Source organism: Chionomys nivalis, chromosome 3 (genome assembly GCF_950005125.1).
Source record: "Chionomys nivalis chromosome 3, mChiNiv1.1, whole genome shotgun sequence".
NCBI classification, from domain to species: domain Eukaryota; kingdom Metazoa; phylum Chordata; class Mammalia; order Rodentia; family Cricetidae; genus Chionomys; species Chionomys nivalis.
The window spans coordinates 4,576,751-4,594,956 of record NC_080088.1 but is presented as its reverse complement, the minus strand read 5'-3'; the positions used below and the strand labels follow the sequence as shown (position 1 = coordinate 4,594,956).

At 49.8% G+C, this 18,206-nt stretch overlaps 1 protein-coding gene across 1 annotated transcript in view; it reads right to left on the bottom strand.

The window, feature by feature from the left end:
• Positions 1-18,206, bottom strand: part of Cldn14 (claudin 14) — a 99,249-nt gene continuing 81,043 nt past the window's right edge. Inside the window, exon 2 of the mRNA XM_057765686.1 lies at positions 1-971. Coding sequence (XP_057621669.1) covers positions 172-891 — 720 coding nt within the window. The 5' untranslated portion in view covers positions 892-971 and the 3' untranslated portion in view covers positions 1-171. The remainder of the gene's footprint in view (positions 972-18,206) is intronic.

The following is an 18,206-nucleotide window of genomic DNA, read 5'->3' as shown; positions in this document are numbered from 1 at the left end:
TAAATACATATAATAAATACAAAAACAGCACTTTTTAGAAGTCTTTGCTTTGAAGAGCACCCTGCCCAGTGTTCTGGGCTCACTTCCCCCATGCGCATGGGTCTCTGCCTCCTCCCTGCATCTGTCAGTGGTCCCTTGGGAGCCAGCAGCCCTGGCAGAGGCCTGGGGAGTTCACACGTAGTCATTCAACCTGTATCCACTGTGCGAGGCTGAGGTCACCGAGGGGGCACGGTTGTCCTTGTAGGCTGCTGGTGGGTGGTAGGCAGGGGCGGTGGCTGTGGTGGTGGCCCCAACTCTGGGTTGGGCCTGGTAGGGCCTGTAGGGGGCCTCATCCTGGCAGGACAAACAGAGCAGGGTGCCCCCAATGAGGGACAGAGACGAGGAGATGAAACCCAGGTACAGGGCCTGGCCGATCTCGAACTTCATGCCGCTGGGCAGCAGCGGGTTGTAGAAATTCTGCACCACGTCATTGGTGGTCCAGGACACGGCCACCATGCACAGCAGGCCGGCCAGCAGGAAGACCGCGCCCCCCAGCACCGCGAAGGTGGTCTTGGCGGGTGTGCCCTTGGCACAACGAGTGCACTTCATGCCCACCACAGCAAAGGCGGAGGCCATGCCTGACAGCAGGCAGGAGATGACCATGAGCGCCCGCGCTGCCTGCAGGTCCCGGGGCAGTGCCAGCAGCGACCGGTAGATCTGGCACTGGTAGATGCCCGTGCTGTGCCACACACACTCCATCCACAGCCCCTTCAGGTAGGACACGGCAGTCAGGATGTTGGTGCCCACGTGGGCTGTCCTCCGCCAGTGCGGCAGGATGGTGGTGATGAGCGTTCCCACCATGCCCAGGAAGCTAAGCAGGAAGCCCAGAAGCTGGACGGCTGTGCTGGCCATGGCCAAGGGCCCCGCTAGCCGCGCCAGGCAGCACCCGGGTCCCTAGGGCTGGGTCTGTTCCTTAGGTGCCCGCAGGTGGCCTAATAAAGCAAAAGGGAGGGTGAGAAAAGGGAACTGGGTTAAATATTATCTCGATGCATTCATTTCTGCAACCGAAACGCTTTTCCATAGGCAGTTGGTATGATAATTTACATATCCTAAAAATAAAATGGTTTTGGGGACTTCATAGGGTGGAAGGACAGAGCTGGAAGAGAGAGATGCAGGTCCCAGCAGCCTGTGCTTCCTGGAGCCCCCACGGGACCGCACGTCAAAGCCCCCATTCTGAATGTCTCCTGGGTCCTACTCGTGGGACACAGGTGGAGGAAGTTCTGCTTTTTATCTAACCTCAGCCTTTTCTGTTACACCTGAGCCTTCCTTCTGTTTGGTCAGTAATTAGTAATAACAAATGTTATCCACGCAGCTTGAGCTGACTGGCACGTGTTAAGGTGTGTGTACCAATTGTGACTTAGAGAACAGCCTGGGGAGGCTGGTCTCTAATAGGGTGACTTTCTCAGGCACCCCAGAGGCTGCTTTGGAATTCAGAGCTAATGTGACATTAAGACTGCTGGCTCCTGCCCAGGGACAAGGTTCTGCCCAGGGACAGGGTTCCCAGGTGGCCAGGTGCTTAGGGCCCAGCTCAGTTTCGCTAGCCGCAGAGGTACCCCAGGGTGGGGAACTCCTCAAGCCCATCAGGTCAGTCCCCTGCTGTCCCAGGTGGCCACGGTCTGCAGAGTGGAAGATCCAGTACGATACTGGGCTCCCTGACCTTGTCCAGCCTTTCCTTGTGAAGGTTACCTGTTAAGGTAAGGCTTTCCTGCCTGCAAGGCTTGGTGAGTGGACCAGTCTCTGGAGGTCTAAGCGTGTATTTATGGAAAGCAAGGAGGGCTAATTTTAGAAATCATTAGGTTGCTATTTTTAATTTAAAGATTTTCTAATTTAAGAAGTGTTAATGAGCCCCCTACCCCACCTCCAGCTCCCCCCACCTTCCCATAGCAGCAGCAGGTGCTGCTGGCATCAAGTGATCCTTCCCAGCCTTGCTTCTCACTTTAAGGCCGTTCATTCGGTAGAGAACATATTAACTGAACGTCTCCTAGGAAACCGCGTGACTCTCCTCCCTAGCTGCTGAGGAAGGCTCGGCCCTGCACTACTGTTTGCATTGGAAAGGCCCTGCCTCGTGCTGGAGCTGTGTGGGACTGGCCTGTCCAGGGTTGACTTTGGAGTCCCCTGTGGGCTACTGTTTTTCCCGCAGGCATATGTACATCTGTGGAAGCATTTGCAAGAGAGATGCGAGTCCAAGAAAAAGGGTTGTAAAAGTCCTCAGTGGGCCAGGTGGGCAGAGTGGCATCTGACAGGGTGAAGGCCTTAGGTCTTGCACAGGTGCTCTGTGTGTGTACATGTGTGTGTATGAGTGTGCATTCATGCATGAATGTGTGTGCACATGAGTTGGTGTGTGTGTGCATGCACATGTGTGTGAGTGTGCATTCATGCACGAGTGTGTGTGTGTGCATGGGTGTGTGTGAGTGTGTGCATGCACATGTGTGAGTGTGCATTCATACATGAGTGTGTGTGTGTTTGTTTCAGGGGCTTCCCTGTACCCTAAAGTGTTTCAGAGACTGTCATTACAGCTCCATACTTCCTGTAACTTTAAGTTACCTGATAGCCTTGCAGGCATTGATGGTTAAATTGACAGGACTTTATGTGTCACTTACAGTATCTCACCAGGTCTGTGACGATCACAGGTAACCAGCACTAAATGGCATGACAGCATCTGCTGTGCACATTCAGGGAGGTGTCTCCCACCAAGTCACACAGAAATGACACCTTGTTTCTGAGTCCCACATCTGTACACCTGAGTAAAGAAAACTCTTCTAAACAAGAGAGCTTGTGTTGGTGAGACATAAACCCTGACTTGCGGTGCAGGGCCTCAGAGGTCATTTCTGCTTCGGTTGCAGGAGCCTGCGGATTTGGTGTCAAACACTGAAAGTCACCTGGATTGCAGGATTTCCAAACCTTTCCCAGGAGGCTTCATCTCACTATTCAAATTCTCTCTCTCTCTCTTTTCAAGACAGGGTTTCTCTCTGTAGCTTTGGAGCCTGTCTTGGAACTCTCTCTGTAGACCAGGCTGGCCTCAGACTCATAGAGATCCGCCTGCCTCTGCCTCCTGAGTGCTGGGATTAAAGGCGCGCGCCACCACCGCCCAGCAATTTCTTTACAAATACAGATGATTCGGACTGGCAAGCTGGCTCAGTGGGTAAATGCTTACTGCCAAGGCTGATGGACCAGAGTTCTATCCCTGGGATCTAAATGGTAGAGGACAAAACCAGCTCCTTCAAGTTGCCCCTTCATCTCTATCTGTTCCCTCCCCACAAACAAGCACATACATACATGCACGTGCATACATGTCCATACATACACGCACATATATACATGCACATGCATACATGCACATACATACATGCACTGCATACAAGCACAAACATACATGCACATACACACATGCACATACATATAAGCACAGACATACATGCACATACATACATGCACATGCACACATGCACATGCATACATGTGTAGAGAGCCACGTGGAGTCACACCTGATGGTGCTGGCTCCCGCCCTCCGCGATCCCAAAAGCAAGTGCTCTCTGTGATAATCAACTCCTAATATCAACTAGGCCTGACTTATGCTATTATCACGCAATGATTGTCAGCTGCTTGCTTATGCGTGGACCTATGGGCAGTGCCCACCTGGCAATCCAGGGTTGGTTGCCCATGCCTACTTAAGGGCTGGGAGAGGTTTGCCCAGAGGAGAGAGGAGGAGAGAGTGAGAGTGAGTGAGTGAGTGAGTGAGTGAGTGAGTGAGTGAGTGAGAGAGATTTTACAATTGTTAAAAAGGTCCTGAATAAACTGCTTAGCAAGAAGAGCTCCGGTGTTGCGTCCTTCTTGCTGAACAAGGGGGACCGCGACATACATGCACATACATACATGCACACAATGCACATACATACAAGCACATGCATGCATGCACATACACACATGCAATGCATACATGCAATACACGCATGCACATACACAATGCACATACATACAAGCACACACCCACATGCACATACATACAAGCACATACACACATGCACATACACAATGCACATACACAATGCACATACATATAAGCACATGCATACAAGCACATGGATACAAGCACATGCATACATGCACATGCATACATGCATATACACAATGCACATACACAATGCATATACACCATGCACACACATGCATGCACATGCAAGCACACACATACATGTACATGCACACATGCACATGCACACATGCACATACACACACGCACATGCATACATGCATGCATAACGCACTAAATGAATAATTTTTAAGGATGCAGATCATAAACATTTTAAGAGGAAATAACTGAATTTCAGTTAAAAAAAACCCTCAGTGTTTTCATAACTGTTTTTTCCTAGTTGTATAGATCTGTTAGGATATTTTTCATTTTTCAAAAGGCTGCCTTACAAGGGCAAAGTATAAGAACAAAGAAAGTTAAAAGGAAAGGTGTACATCCCACTGAGAAATACAAGGAATTGTTTAAGTGTTAAATGATTATTAAATAGAAATAGCTGGTATTTTTATGTGTGGTGGGGAAAGATTTCTATAGAGAGTGTTATGGGTTGATCTATAGCTACCAATATAGATACACTGACATTCCAGGACCTCAGAATGTCACCTTCTTTGGAAAAAGGGTAATTACACATGTGGATGAGGACATGCTGGAGGAGGCTGGGCCCCTAAGCCAGCAGATTAGTGTCTTTACGAGAAGATTTAGAAGACATTGTGCGGAGACCGAGGTGGAGTTTGGAGGATGTGTCTAGAAGCCCAGAACGTTCCAGATCCAGCATCTGCTGGAAGCTAGGAGAGAGCCATGGGGCAGGCTGCCCCCCACAGCTATCAGGAGGAGCACCCCTGAGGAGCCGATGCCCCAAACTTTCCCCAGCTCCTCCTGCCTCCCCCAGCACTGTCTGCTTAGCTCAGAAAGTTAGAAGCACACCCGAGTCTCCCGAGCAGAGCGCTGGACTCGGGTGGCTTCGTGTTTGTCATGACGACAGCCAAAGCGGCGCATACTGTCATGTCCCCAAACGTAGACAGGAGATGAGGAGAAAGATCTGGAAAATCTGTAGATGTGAAGTTCAAAGGCAAGCCCTGTCTGCGTGGCCACACAGGGATCAAATGACTGGTCTTCTCTACTTTAATAATAATTTAACCTACAAAGACATTGAGACTGGAGTTGGTGCTCTGCTTTTGGCCTGCGCCCAACTTCTTGTTGCCCTTTTTAGATTGGTTGTCTGCTTTTCTTTCTCCTCTCTTAAAAAAAAAACTTATTTATTTATTATGTGTATGTATGTGTGCCTGCACCATGTGTGTGTGCGTGCGTGCACCCACGTGCGCGCGCGCACACACACACACACACACACACGGTGCCCATGCAGGCCAAGGGGGGCGGGTCCCTTAGAGCTGGAGTTTCAGTGTGAGCTGCCTGGTGTGGGTACAGGAGTCATCTGTAAGCAGTGGGCGCTCTTAACTGGTAAGCCATCTCTCCAGTCCCCAACCCCAACCTCTCCGACAGTGTCTGAATTACTGTCAGTTTTTCTTAAATCAACATGTCTGGGTTTCATAGATTATAAAAACCTAAATTTGGGTTGTGGGCCAGGTGTGGGTAAGATGACTCGGTGGGTGCCCTGGCTTTACCTTGGGAGTGTAACAGAGCTCAGCAGGGGCTTTAGTTAGGACCTACATCAAGACAGACAGCTGGGTGGGAGGGAGGAGGGGGAAGAGAGAACCCCAAACCAAGCCACAGGACGCTGTCGTGGCCGGTTGGAAACCTCCAGGGGTAAGATAACACAGCTGGCCTCTGAGTTTTGCGAACCTCTGGAAGTTACTCATCTGAGCATGGAACTGGGACATCTGGCTGCAGTTTCGAATGGGGTGCCAAGTGGGAACGCGAAGCAAGGGTTTACTGATGTCAAATAAAATATCGTGCACATTGTTTCAGTCTCGTTCTCTGAGATTGCACCTTGAGCCCAGGTTAGTTTCTCCTCGGGTGCCGAGCATTCGTGGTGCTGGGACCTGTTGTTGCTGGTGCTTCCACTGATGGAGAATTCTTAGCCAAATCTACCATGTGTGTTTTGTTATTTCATTTAGGGGCAGGAAGGTTGATGTTTAAAGTCAAGTGTTGGGCTGAGCAGGGAGATCAATGAGGAGAGGACTGTGACACTTGGGTGAGAGATACCGGGGACCGGAAGAGCGTGGAGGTGACCAGGTGGGGTCTTAGAAAAGGCAACGCTGACAGGGAGAGATACCGGGGACCGGAAGAGCGTGGAGGTGACCAGGTGGGGTCTTAGAAAAGGCAAGGCTGACAGGGAGAGATACCGGGGACCGGAAGAGCGTGGAGGTGACCGGGTGGGGTCTTAGAAAAGGCAAGGCTGACAGGGAGAGATACCGGGGACCGGAAGAGCGTGGAGGTGACCAGGTGGGGTCTTAGAAAAGGCAAGGCTGACAGGGAGAGATACTGGGGACCGGAAGAGCGTGGAGGTGACCAGGTGGGGTCTTAGAAAAGGCAAGGCTGACAGGGAGAGACAGGTATTGAGAATGATGGCCTTGGGCACCCGGACAATGGATAGGGAAGACAGATGGGACGATGAGGATTGTGGCTGTGATGTTAGCTCTCTGGATGTCGGGATGTCTGGTCCAGTGTTATCATTTGTGCCCTTGGTATAGTGTTCAGTAGGGAGTTCTTTCTTCTCTCTCCCTCCCTCCCTCCCTCCCTCCCTCCCTCCCTCCCTCCCTCCCTCCCTCCCTCCCTCCCTCCCTCCCTCCCTCCCTCCCTCCCTCCCTCCCTTCTTTCTTTCTTTCTTTCTTTCTTTCTTTCTTTCTTTCTTTCTTTCTTTCATGAAGATGTCATATAGCTCACATTGGACTCATATTTACTCTGCAGCCAAGGCAAGGATGAACTTCTGACACTCTCAACTCTACACCCTGCCCAGTGCTGGGATTTCAGACAGGTGCAAACATCCCTGTCTGATGTGGTGCAGCAGGTTGAACCCAGGACTTTGAGCATGCTGGGCAACCATTCTACTAGCCAATGTTAGTTCGATATGTGGATTTTGGGTTTTCAGTTAATTAAGTTAATTAATTGCTTAATTTTGTGACAGTCTGACATAGCCCAGGCTGGCCTTAAATTTGATTTGTTGCCAAGATGTCCTTGAACTTCTGATTCTCTTGCCTCTACTTTCTGATTTTGGATACTACAGGTGTGCACCACCACACCCTGTTTGTGGGGTCCTGGGGATCAAACTTAGGGCCTCGCGTATGCTAGGCAATCACTCTAGCCCTGTCTACACCTTTTCCATGTCAGAAGTTGAAAGTTAACTGGGTCATTGATGAGGTTTCAGATTGTAGGATTTCCTGTAGAACTCAAGGACCCAGAGAGAAGGTAGCATGTGGCCTTTCAGGCTTGTCTTTCCCGTGTGCACGGTGACCAAGCTGTACACTTTCTCTGAGGCATGCTGGACGTTAGAAGTTACCTTCACCTGCTTTCAAGCCGAACCCATTACACATGAAAACCCAGATCCTTGTTCAGAAATGACTGGGAATTTCAAGGTGTCAGCAGCAACCAGCAGCACTCATAGCTAAGTAAGCATCTCACAAGGTGGCTGGCTCCTTGAAACAGGTCACAGATCAGGCATGCAGTCCTGCCTGTGAGGATGAGCCCAGGAGCTGGCCCTTGGCGTCCCCCCCCCCCCCCCGTGAAACTGACGAGAACATCTTCTTGGGAGTTCAAAGGAGGACACTTCTTGCGCTGTTTCAGCACTAAAAATATGGCTTCGTGTGCTTATTTTTTTTCTCAAGTGTAACCGGAGTACCCTGTAAATATAGTCCAAGGAGGGAGCTTTTGGGGACAAAGCTGGCGCTGGTCTCCGGTGCCCAGGAGCAACCAGCAAGCAGCCCTGGGGACCCCAATCCTAGTTTTCAGAGGTCTCCTGTCATAGGCAAACTACAGGGTCCCCACGATGGCCCACCCATTGGGAGTGAAGCTACAGAGCTGGCAACCCCGCCTTCTCTCTCTCTTCCTCTTGATTATAGTTACCCAACAGGCAAGACGGCAGAGGCTGCCTCTCTTCAGACCCTGCAGCCTCCATCAAATGGTCCTGGGGGAAGTTCCCCACTCGCGGTTGCTGTTGGCTGATTTCCCTGAAAGCCACACATCCTGCAATCAGTGTGGGAATCTGCTGCTTGAATAGGACATACACAGTTGAGGCAGACAGAGGAATGCATGGGCTAAAAGCTCTAAGAATCACCACTGTCTGAATCTGAAGATGGCCTTGGTACAAGCTTGGCTATGATACTTCTGAACTACAAGAGATCATTTCTGATGTAGACAATAAACCGATAAAAGAAAACCCAAAACATATTCAATTTCATTGATTTTTATCTACGTGCACGTACACACACACACACACACACACAAACCAGGGCTAGGGAGAAAGCTTACAGAATAGAAACACTAGCTTTTTTCTATTCTCTTGTTCTTATTAAACATAAGCCTACGGGCTGCGTGGTGGTGGCACAGGCCTTTAATCCCAGCACTCAGAAGACAGAAGCAGGAGGATCTCTGTGAGTTTGAGGCCAGCCTGATCTACAAGAGATAGTTCCAGGACAGGCTCCAAAGCTACAGAAAAACCCTGTTTCAAAAAACCAAAAAAAAAAAAAAAAAAAAAAAAAGAAGAAATATTATTAATAATTGTGACAGTTACTGTGTGTCAACTGGACAGGACCAGAACCAGCGTTAGAAACAGAACTCTGGATATCTTTGCAAGGGAGTTTCTAGATTACTTTAGTTTGGACGAAGACTCACAGTAAATGCTGGGAGCACTGTTCCAGGGGTTGGGAGCACTGACTGAATGGAAAGGAGAAAAGGATCTGGGAGCATCGCTCATCACTGCCTCCTGGCTGTGGATCCTCCTCATGCTCCTGTTGCCATGGTTTTTCTGCCTCAAACCGTCAACCTCTCTTTTTCCTGAGTTGCTCCTGTCACGGCGGCGAGGAAAGTCACTAGGGCGGTAATATTTTCATGGCTCCCAAAGATGACTTTGTTTTCTTTCCTGTGTAGTTTTCTCATGAGGCATCAGTCCCATTGCACAGATGAGTAAGTAAAATGCAGGGAGCGCCCAAGATTGGTGGATCACAGGGATCCAGATAAGGGCAGAGGCTGGCGCTGCCTCCCACCCTGAATAATTGTAGGCAAACTCTCAGCCTGACTCAGCACCACCCTCATGGAGACAGAGGCTTCCTTGCTGTGTAGAAGATGCTGAGATAAGACACTGAAAACCTGACAGCCCAGTCTGGGGGACTCCAGTCTGAGGTGTGATCGCTCTTACCAATGAGGGGCCAGCCAGAGAGAGACACAAGGAAGCACTGAGCCCACCTGCATCCTGGGACCAAGATGGGGGGGACCTTGGATCCGCCATTGTGGGTGATCCTCGGGTTTGCCAGCTTTAATGTAAACAAATCCAGGACCTAAAGGATTTAGACTTTCGAAAAACTTAAACCTCTCCATGGGAATTAAAAGCCAGAGCCCCAGAGATCTTTAAAGTTTGGAGATCTTCTCAGGATGCTAATCCTGATTCCCTTTCTACCTTGCCCAGAGCCCTGCCCTCTGTCTTGGGAAGACAGCTACTGAGGTCGTGGGCTCAAGGTAGTTGAGGATTTTATATAAAATAGCACAAAGCTTCCTCTTTTTATGCCATTTTTTCTTTTTCTTTTTTTCTGAGAGAGGGTTTCTTTGGAACTCATTTTGTAGACCAGGCTGGCCTCAAACTCACAGATATCCACCTGACTCTGCCTCCCGAGTGCTGGGATTAAAGGCCTGCACCACCACTGCCCAGCCATTCTTCATCCTTATTAAGAGATTGCCAAAAAGCCTGGAGAGATAGATGCTCAGTCAGTAAAGCGCTTGCTGTGTGAGCATGTGGACATGAGTTTGATGCCTGGAACTGACATTAAAATAGTGGGGCATGGCACTAGAGAGGTTCCTGACAATCCACAAGGATGACCCCAGCTAAGACCCTAAGCAACAGAGAAGAGGGGGCCCAAACTGGCCTTGCCCTGTAGTCAGACTGATGAATATCTTAAATATCACCACAGAACCTTCATCCAGCAACTGATGGAAACAGAGGCAGAGACTCACAGGGGAGCATGGGGCTGAGCTCCCAAAGTCCAACTGAAGAGTGGGAGGAGTGAGAATATGAGCAAAGAGGTCAAGATTGTGATGGGTTCACCCACTGAAACAGTTTACCTGAGCTAATGGGAGCTCACCAACTCCAGCAGGGAAGGAACAAGCATAGGACCAAACTAGGCCCTCTGAATGTGGTTGACAGTTGCATAGCTGGGGCAGACTGAGGGGCCACTGGCAGTGGCACCAGGATTTATCCCTACTGCATGTACTGGCTTTTTGGGATCCTATTCTCTTTGGATGGATACCTTGCTCGGCCTAGATATAGTAGGGAAGGCCTTGGACCTTCCACAAAGCAATGTACCTTACCCTCTCTGAGGAGTGGATTGGGGGTGGGGTGGGATAGGGAAGGCGGAAGAAATGGGAGGAGGGGAGGGAGAGGGAACTGGGATTGGTATGTAAATCAAAAAAGATAGGTTTTTTTTTCTTTTTTAAAAAAAGATAAATTATAAAAAAGTAAAAAAATAAAATAATCAGACATGGTGTCCAGAACTTAAACCCCAGCACGGAAGAGGTGGTGGGTCTCTGGGGCTCTCTAGTCAGTCGGCCTAGGCTAACTGGTGAGCTCCAGGCTAACAAGAGACCCTGTCTCAAGCAATAAGGTGGACAGTACTCCTGGTTTCCCCATGCATGTGTACACACGCATGCTCAAACACACACGTTCTCATGATCACACACAGAGAGATGATGATAGATAGATAGATAGACAGATAATTGACTCATTCCCCCTTCTTCCAAGTGGATGTGTGTGTGCCTGGGATCAGAGAGAGGTTCCTATAAGGGGGAGGAGGAGGAGGAGGATGCTCTCAGGTAGCAGTTATGAACAGAGCTGGCTCTCTCCACAGGGACTTAGAGCAGAGGGAGGACACAGTACTGATGAAGCTCCCAGGCTGATACAGCGTCCTAAACATCCCACCGATTCAGTCCTTGTTCCCAAACTGAAGCCCAGCAAGTGAAGAGAGAGCTTTGCCCAGATACTTGGAATCAAATTCCTGTCCTCCCTGGGTCCTCAGCAGCTTGGCTGCCCTCAATCCCAGTGTCTTAGGGTCCCTGGGACACCCAGGCCCGAAGACCACCATGACTGTCACCTGGAGATACTCAGGCCACTGGCCTGCCTTCCGACTCATCCACCACACCTGACAGGCAGGGGCCCAGCTTTGGGATAAATGACTGCCAGCCCCAGTCCCACCATCACATTCAGAATACCTGGAGTCCCATCCACCTCGACACGCTGGGATCAGCTGGCACTGACTCGGGTAGACAGCAAGGACACAGCCGGGAACGTGTCTTCCAGCTTCTCCTCATTCCCCGACTGAACGCTTCAAGGCCAGGGTGTTTGAGAGACAGCTGTCTGCTCGATTACGGTCTCTGAGTACAGCCTGCGTGGGCACACATGCCCTTTGGTTAAGAGTACCTCTCTGGTGCACCCTACCAGGTGGCCTTGCTGAGGCAGACATTCAAGACCAACCGGAAATGTCATATCTGCACTGGAATAAACGCCGGAGACATCTACACATGGCTATCTAATGGGTCGCTGTGGCTGCAGGTGAAGCCTCCCCTCCCTTCCCTCCACTGCTCCGTCACCCTTTTCTGACCTCCCTGCTCTGGCTTTGTTTATTGTCTTCTGTCCATAAGTAAAAAGGTCTCCCGCACCCCAGCTGCTGGCCACAGTGACATGCTCAGAGTCTTCCACCTGACAGTTGTTCCCACATGACTTTGGACTTTTTTTCCTATTGAGCAATTTGTTTTCCTGATACTGAAAAGGCCCAGTGAATTCTGAGGAAGGAACAGCTTCCTTTTCTGGCTGTTTTTACCGTAGCGACTGATGGATGATTCAGGCGATGTCCGTAGGCAGGAAACGGTACTGAGTAGGTCGTTGGGGCACTGTGCTGAATGAGGGGTAGTGCCCGGGGGTTGAAGATGAAAGCCCAGGGAGAAGACAGCTTTCCTGGGAGGTAGGAGATGTTGGCCTTGAGACCTCAAAGGTGGTGCAGAGACCTGGCCTGGCTAGGAATGACTCCAGGCCCGTCAGGTGTCCGGGGTGTGATTCTGGGATGCCAAGATTGGCTGAGAACCACTGATATCTGGTTGATTCCACATCCTCTCTGTGGTAATGAACTAAGTGTTCAGGAACCTCCCATTGCACTCACCAGTGGGAAAACTGCTGGGCAGATGGCCCCGGGCACGGCGCAGCCTGGTCCCTTTGTCTCTAGCAATAGCAGTGTAGACGGCGAGGGAGCCCCTGGGGGTGGTGGTGTGAGCTTGCATCAACTTCTTGTCTGTTTCATCTTTAAAATTTTTGTGTTTAATTTATTTTTTCAGTGGTGTGTGTGTGTCTCTGTGTGTGTTTGTGTGACTGTCTCTCTGTGTGTATTTGTATGTGTGTGTGTCTCTGTGTACGTGTGTGTACATGTGGAGATTAGAGGTTGACATCCACTGTCTCCTTATTTGCTCTCCACCTTATGTTTTGAGATAGGGTCTATCACTATACCTGGTAGAACGTGATAAGTGACTAACTAGACTGGCTGCCCACTGAGCCCCTGGGATCCCGTTTCTGCCTCCCCAGGCCTGAGCTTGCAGGGTTTCCGCTGTGTCCAGTTCTTTACATAGGTCCTGTGGATGCAAACTCAGGTGCTCAGGCTTGGGCCATGGACCCTTTGCTGAGCCTCCTCCTCAGGTCTCACAGTCTCTGAACCCAACTGTGCCCTCCATCCCATGGAAAGACTGCCCATGAGCTGAGATGGAGTCACTGGAGGAGATGGGGCAAAGCCAAGGCGTTTGAATCCTGGTGTCTGCTGAAGGTGCCAGCATGGATGGTGAGATGCAAAGGTTCTGATGTGACTTTGTTTGAGTTGGGGGGCTCTGGTCCTCTGCGAGAGCAGCACAGGCTTTTGACCCCTGAGCCATCTCCCTAGCGCTCAGATGACAACATGAGAGAGAAAAGGCCTGTTAGGTCAGGAGGAGAGGAAACCAGTGATGGTGACTGGATCTTAAGGGGACTAAAGACAGCCCAGGAAGGCTGGAGAGATGGTTCTTCGGTGCTTAAGAGTACTTGCTGCTCTTGCAGAGGACCTGACTTTAGATCCCACCACCTAAGCTGGATGGCTTCAGGAGATCTGACACTCTCTTCTTGCCTGCACACTCACGTGTACATGCACTCACACTCAGACACACAGTGCTACACATAAAAATAAACTTGCTTTTAAAATATAATAATAATAATAATAATTCATCTCTGGAGCTGTAAGAGTCTAACTCATGAGCTTCTGTCCAGTCACAGCCTCACTGAACTTTTGACCCCAGTGTGACTTTTCTCTGTTCCAGGACCCTCAGTCCACAGAGTCATCTAAGAGCAGTTCTGCCACTGAACATACGAATGTCACCCACACTGGGCAGAGTGGGGCTTTGAGGATAAGTCAGCTTCTGTCTCCAAAGTGTTCTTGTGACCTCCAACGAACCTTTGGAGTCATCATCAACTGCCCTTCTCCTGTGTCCAGGGTCTCTACGAACCTCATGTTCTAAACAGCCCACCCCCATACCTTTATGCTTAGACAGTCACGTGATGCCCCAGTGACTTTGCCTTTGAGCCTAAGAATGGTGGTGGTCTTATCTACCTAGAGGCTCAAATCAGGACATAATCCTGAGACCTGCCATATTTTAGCCCCAAACAGGAATTCTAAAAGAAAATTAAGGCTTATGAGGGTTTAACAAAATGTTCGCACACCTTACCATGGGGTTTGCTTTATTCACTGCTTAATATAATAGTCCTGAAAAATCATTCAAGCAATGGTTTTTTTTAAACATGGTGCTGTGGATGGAACTAGGGTTTCAAGCATGACAGACAGAGTTGCAGGCTGTTAGGAGCCGTAAGTGTACTGCACAGGCTCCATGCCTGACCTGGCAACCCTACAGCTTTCAGATAAACCTTATAGCTGCATTCTTAGCGGACTAGCAGCTTCCACCAACGTAGGCTAAAAATGTCACAAGCTCACGCCTGAGACCAGCAACAGACTTCTCCATGCTGCAGTGACCCCAGTGATCCAACCAGGGTATGGACAAATGCCTGGATTTAGCTTTGCTATGAAACTAATGAAACCTGAATTAACTCTTTCTAAGGTGGAACATGTTTTTTTATATACCCCCCCCCCCAAAGCATGGTTTCTCTGTATAGCTCTGGCTGTCCTGGAATTTACTCTGTAGACCAGGCTGGCCTCAAACTCAGAGATCTGCCTGCCTCTGCCTCCTGAGTGCTGGGATTAAAGGCGTGTGCCACTATGCCCAGCTATATACTTTTATTATATTTTGTTGTATGTGCATGGATGTTTTGCCTGCATGTATGTCTGTGTGCCACATGTGTACAGTGCCTGTGGAGATAAAAAAAAAAACATGAAATGGAGTCCCACATCTGAAGTTACAGATGGTTGTGAGCCACCACGTGGGTGTTGGGGATTGAACCCACATCTTCTGGAAGAGCAGCCAGTGCTCTCAATGACTGAGCCCTCTAATCAACCCTGGATCATGTCTTCTGAGCAAATTCAAATCTGTGTTCCCAAGTCTCTCAGATTTGGCTCAGAGTAAACTGTTTATTCCCTTCGAAGTGAGCGTGGTATTGAGTCAACCGTTAAGATGGTCAATTTTATTTTGCATACATTGATGGCATTTAGTTTCCCGTTACTGTGACAAAAACCCCAAAGCAATTAACTTAAAAAGAAGGGAGGTTTATTTTGGCTCAGAGTTTTGGAGAATTCACCCATGACCAGCTGGCCCATTGCTCTCTGAGGGCTTCCTGGCAGGGGGTGTGTGGTGGACTGATGTTCTCTCTGACTGGACAGGAAGGAAAGGGGGAGTGGAAAAACTGGGCTCTCACCATCTCCCCGTGAGCATGTCCCACGACAAAAAACCTCTCGTTAGGTCCTGCCTATCACCGCCCGATGGTTCCACCCTGAGGACCAAGGCTTGGAGACAGCGGATCCTCAAGGGTGGCACCCCTTTACCACACAGTTTAGATATAAATGTAGAAGTAGAAATAAAAATTCGTTGAGCTCACAGTTGTCCTTGCCCACGTTTATGAGGAAGGAGTTCTGTGGGACACTGTGTTCTCAGATACAATGGAAACACCCTTCTCCCATCACTGTTCTGCCTGCAGCCCAGAGTCAGAAGGAAAACCCAGAGAACAGTTCACACTAGGTCAAGGTCATGACAGTGACCTTCTGGCAGTGACCTCGTCTTTCCTCAGGAAGCCTGCTGCTGTGGGAGGCTCGCTCAGCCCTGCAAGGCTGCCTCAGAGGTGCAGGGTGCCACACAGTCTGCAGCAGATCTGGTGCACAGCGGCCTGCCTGCCACACCTCCCTGTCCTGGGTAACCCTCACCCCCAACTGCCGCCTTTCTAATGTCACACCTCTAGTGTGCCTCAGACCTTATGATACCGGCACCCTCACGTGGATGGTGTCTAATGAAGTGTGTGCACAGGAGGAAGCTGCTATCATTGCTAGCCATCTTGTCTGGTCCTCCAGTCTGGTCATCCTCACCCAAGGCCTCCTTCCCTCCACCCATTGCTGTCTCAGAGTCACCAGCCCTCCCTGGAGCCACCAAGAACGACTGTTGTTCTGAGAAAAGTGTTTGAGATGGGGCCCTGTATCTGGGCACAGGGTACCAGTCCAGAATCTGCAGTGTGTCCATGAGTCAAGAAGTGTGACAACCCTCTTTGTCTTTGCCCAGTTGTTGAGTGTGCCTGTCACATGTCAGGGCCAGCAGGACTTTGCAGGGGTCACATTCTTCCAAAACATTTCAGTTGCCACAGGCCAGACAGCAGGGGGCGTAGGGGGAAGGCAGAGGCAGGAGAGATGTCCTCAGATACCATCAGGGCCTTGCCCACAGGGAGGGGAAGAGTCTGACTGACACAGATACTCAATTTAATGTGTATAGCCAGATTTATTTGTGCCCTGCCCTCCCCCTAAGCTCATATATGGACACACACACACACAAACACACACACACACGTACATATGTATACCTGGACATGTAGAAATGACTTTGACAGGGGCAAAGCCCAATCGTTCTACAAGATCTCAGTAAATAAGGTAAGGAGGAGAATGACTAGACCAAGAAAGACCCTCCTAGCTTCACATTCAACCAGGAAGCTGCCTCTCTTTCTCCATGCTTTGTTATAACACATTAGCCAAGGGTCTAGCAGCTTTTCCAGCAAGCCAGCTAGGGCCCCATATGACCACAGGGCACAATTCTACTTAAATACCCCAGGCATCTCAATGATCTATCCTCTCAGAGGATCCTACAGTTTAACCAGGAATACCCTCCTCTGTTCAAAGGGTACCCAGAAAACAAGAAGCCACACACCCAGTGTTTAGAACAGGCAGGACTGGGTGTGTACCCTGGAGTGAGGGAAGGTTAGGAAGGGAACCGGGGTCAAACTTGACCAAAGTGCATTTGAACCTTTTCATGTTGGCTTCACGGCAGTTGGTGTTTGCCGAGGAGACTGTGTACCACAGGACCCCAGTGTTCTCTGGTAGCCCGGTAATAAAAGCCATCTGTCTGAAACCCTTTTTCGGAACAAGAACGGCATGAACAAATAAGCAAATGGTCGTAAAAGAACAGGGGAAGGGCGGCCTCGGAACGGGGAGCCAGGCACACAGGCTGCAGGACAGCGCTGCCTGAGGCTAGAGAAACGGCCATCGTGAAAACGTAGACAGCACTGAAGTCAATGTGGTACACGTAGGGTGTGTCAGATGATCCAGGCTGCCCTCCTCCTAGAACTTGCGCTACACCTCCGCCCCCACGCTTCAGAAATAACAGAAATGTGAAGCCTTACCCTGGAATCCCTGCGATGAACCCTGTATGTCCTCTGTCCCCAAACTGATGTCCTCCCAGAACTTTAGAAAGTGGCCTGTTTGGAGCCAGGGTCTTTGCAAGATGTAATTAAGAAATTATTATCTGGGCATGGAGATACATGCCTGTCTCAGCATGAGGGAGGCAAGGGGCAGGAGTTGCCCCATGAGTTTGAGGCCAGCCTGCTTTACCTGGTGGATTCCAGGCTAACCACACAGGAAGATCCTGTCTCAACTACAGACAAATATAATATCATATGAGGATTACAGTGGACCCTTAACCCAATGGCAGATGTCTGTAAAGAGGAGGATGCAGACAGGTGGGCCACGTGAAGACAGTACAGAGAGATGCCCTGCAAACCAGGGACCGGAGAGGTGACAGAGATGCAGGCTCTCCTGGTAGGTGCCCTGCAAGCCAGGGACTGCCACGGTCCTATGGTGTCTTGTGGAGAGGTGACAGCCATGCAGACTCTCCTAGTATTTTGGACCCACAGTCAGCTGAATCTGTGGACAGAGAACCTACAGACACCGAAGGCTGACTGTGGCATGAGCTGTAGGTATTTCATAGAGGGTCTTTATTCTGTCCCTACTTCTATCACATGTGAGTGTCAAACTTCAACATTTTCTGCACCAACTGATGGAATTTTGGGTCTTTTCCTATTGCCGCTATGGTGAGGATTTTGGGTCTTTTCCTGTTGTCGCTATGGTGGATTACATTGATTGGTCTTCTGATACTGAGCCACTCTTGCTTCTCTGGAATAAATCCCATTTGATTATAGTGTATATATTTCTGAATTCTATTTGACAACATTTTAAAATAAGTTAGAATTTTATTGGTGTAGAGAGGACTTTCTCATATGCCCCAAAGTTGGTACAGAACACATCCAAGAGTCTAGCTGAAAGCCAATGACTGAAAGAGATTCATCTCTACCAGGGATAGAGTAGGAACCCGCCGGCCTGTCAGGGAAGTACATACATGAAAATCCCATCTCCCAAGCCCTCCAGGCCCCGGTCTCCAGCAAAGCCACTGAGTGGATGCCCAAAGGCAGACCCAGACCACAGGTCCTGGTGCGCAGCTGCTGGCTCCTAGGCGCCCAGCTGCTGAAGAAGAGACTAGTGGTACATGACTCAGA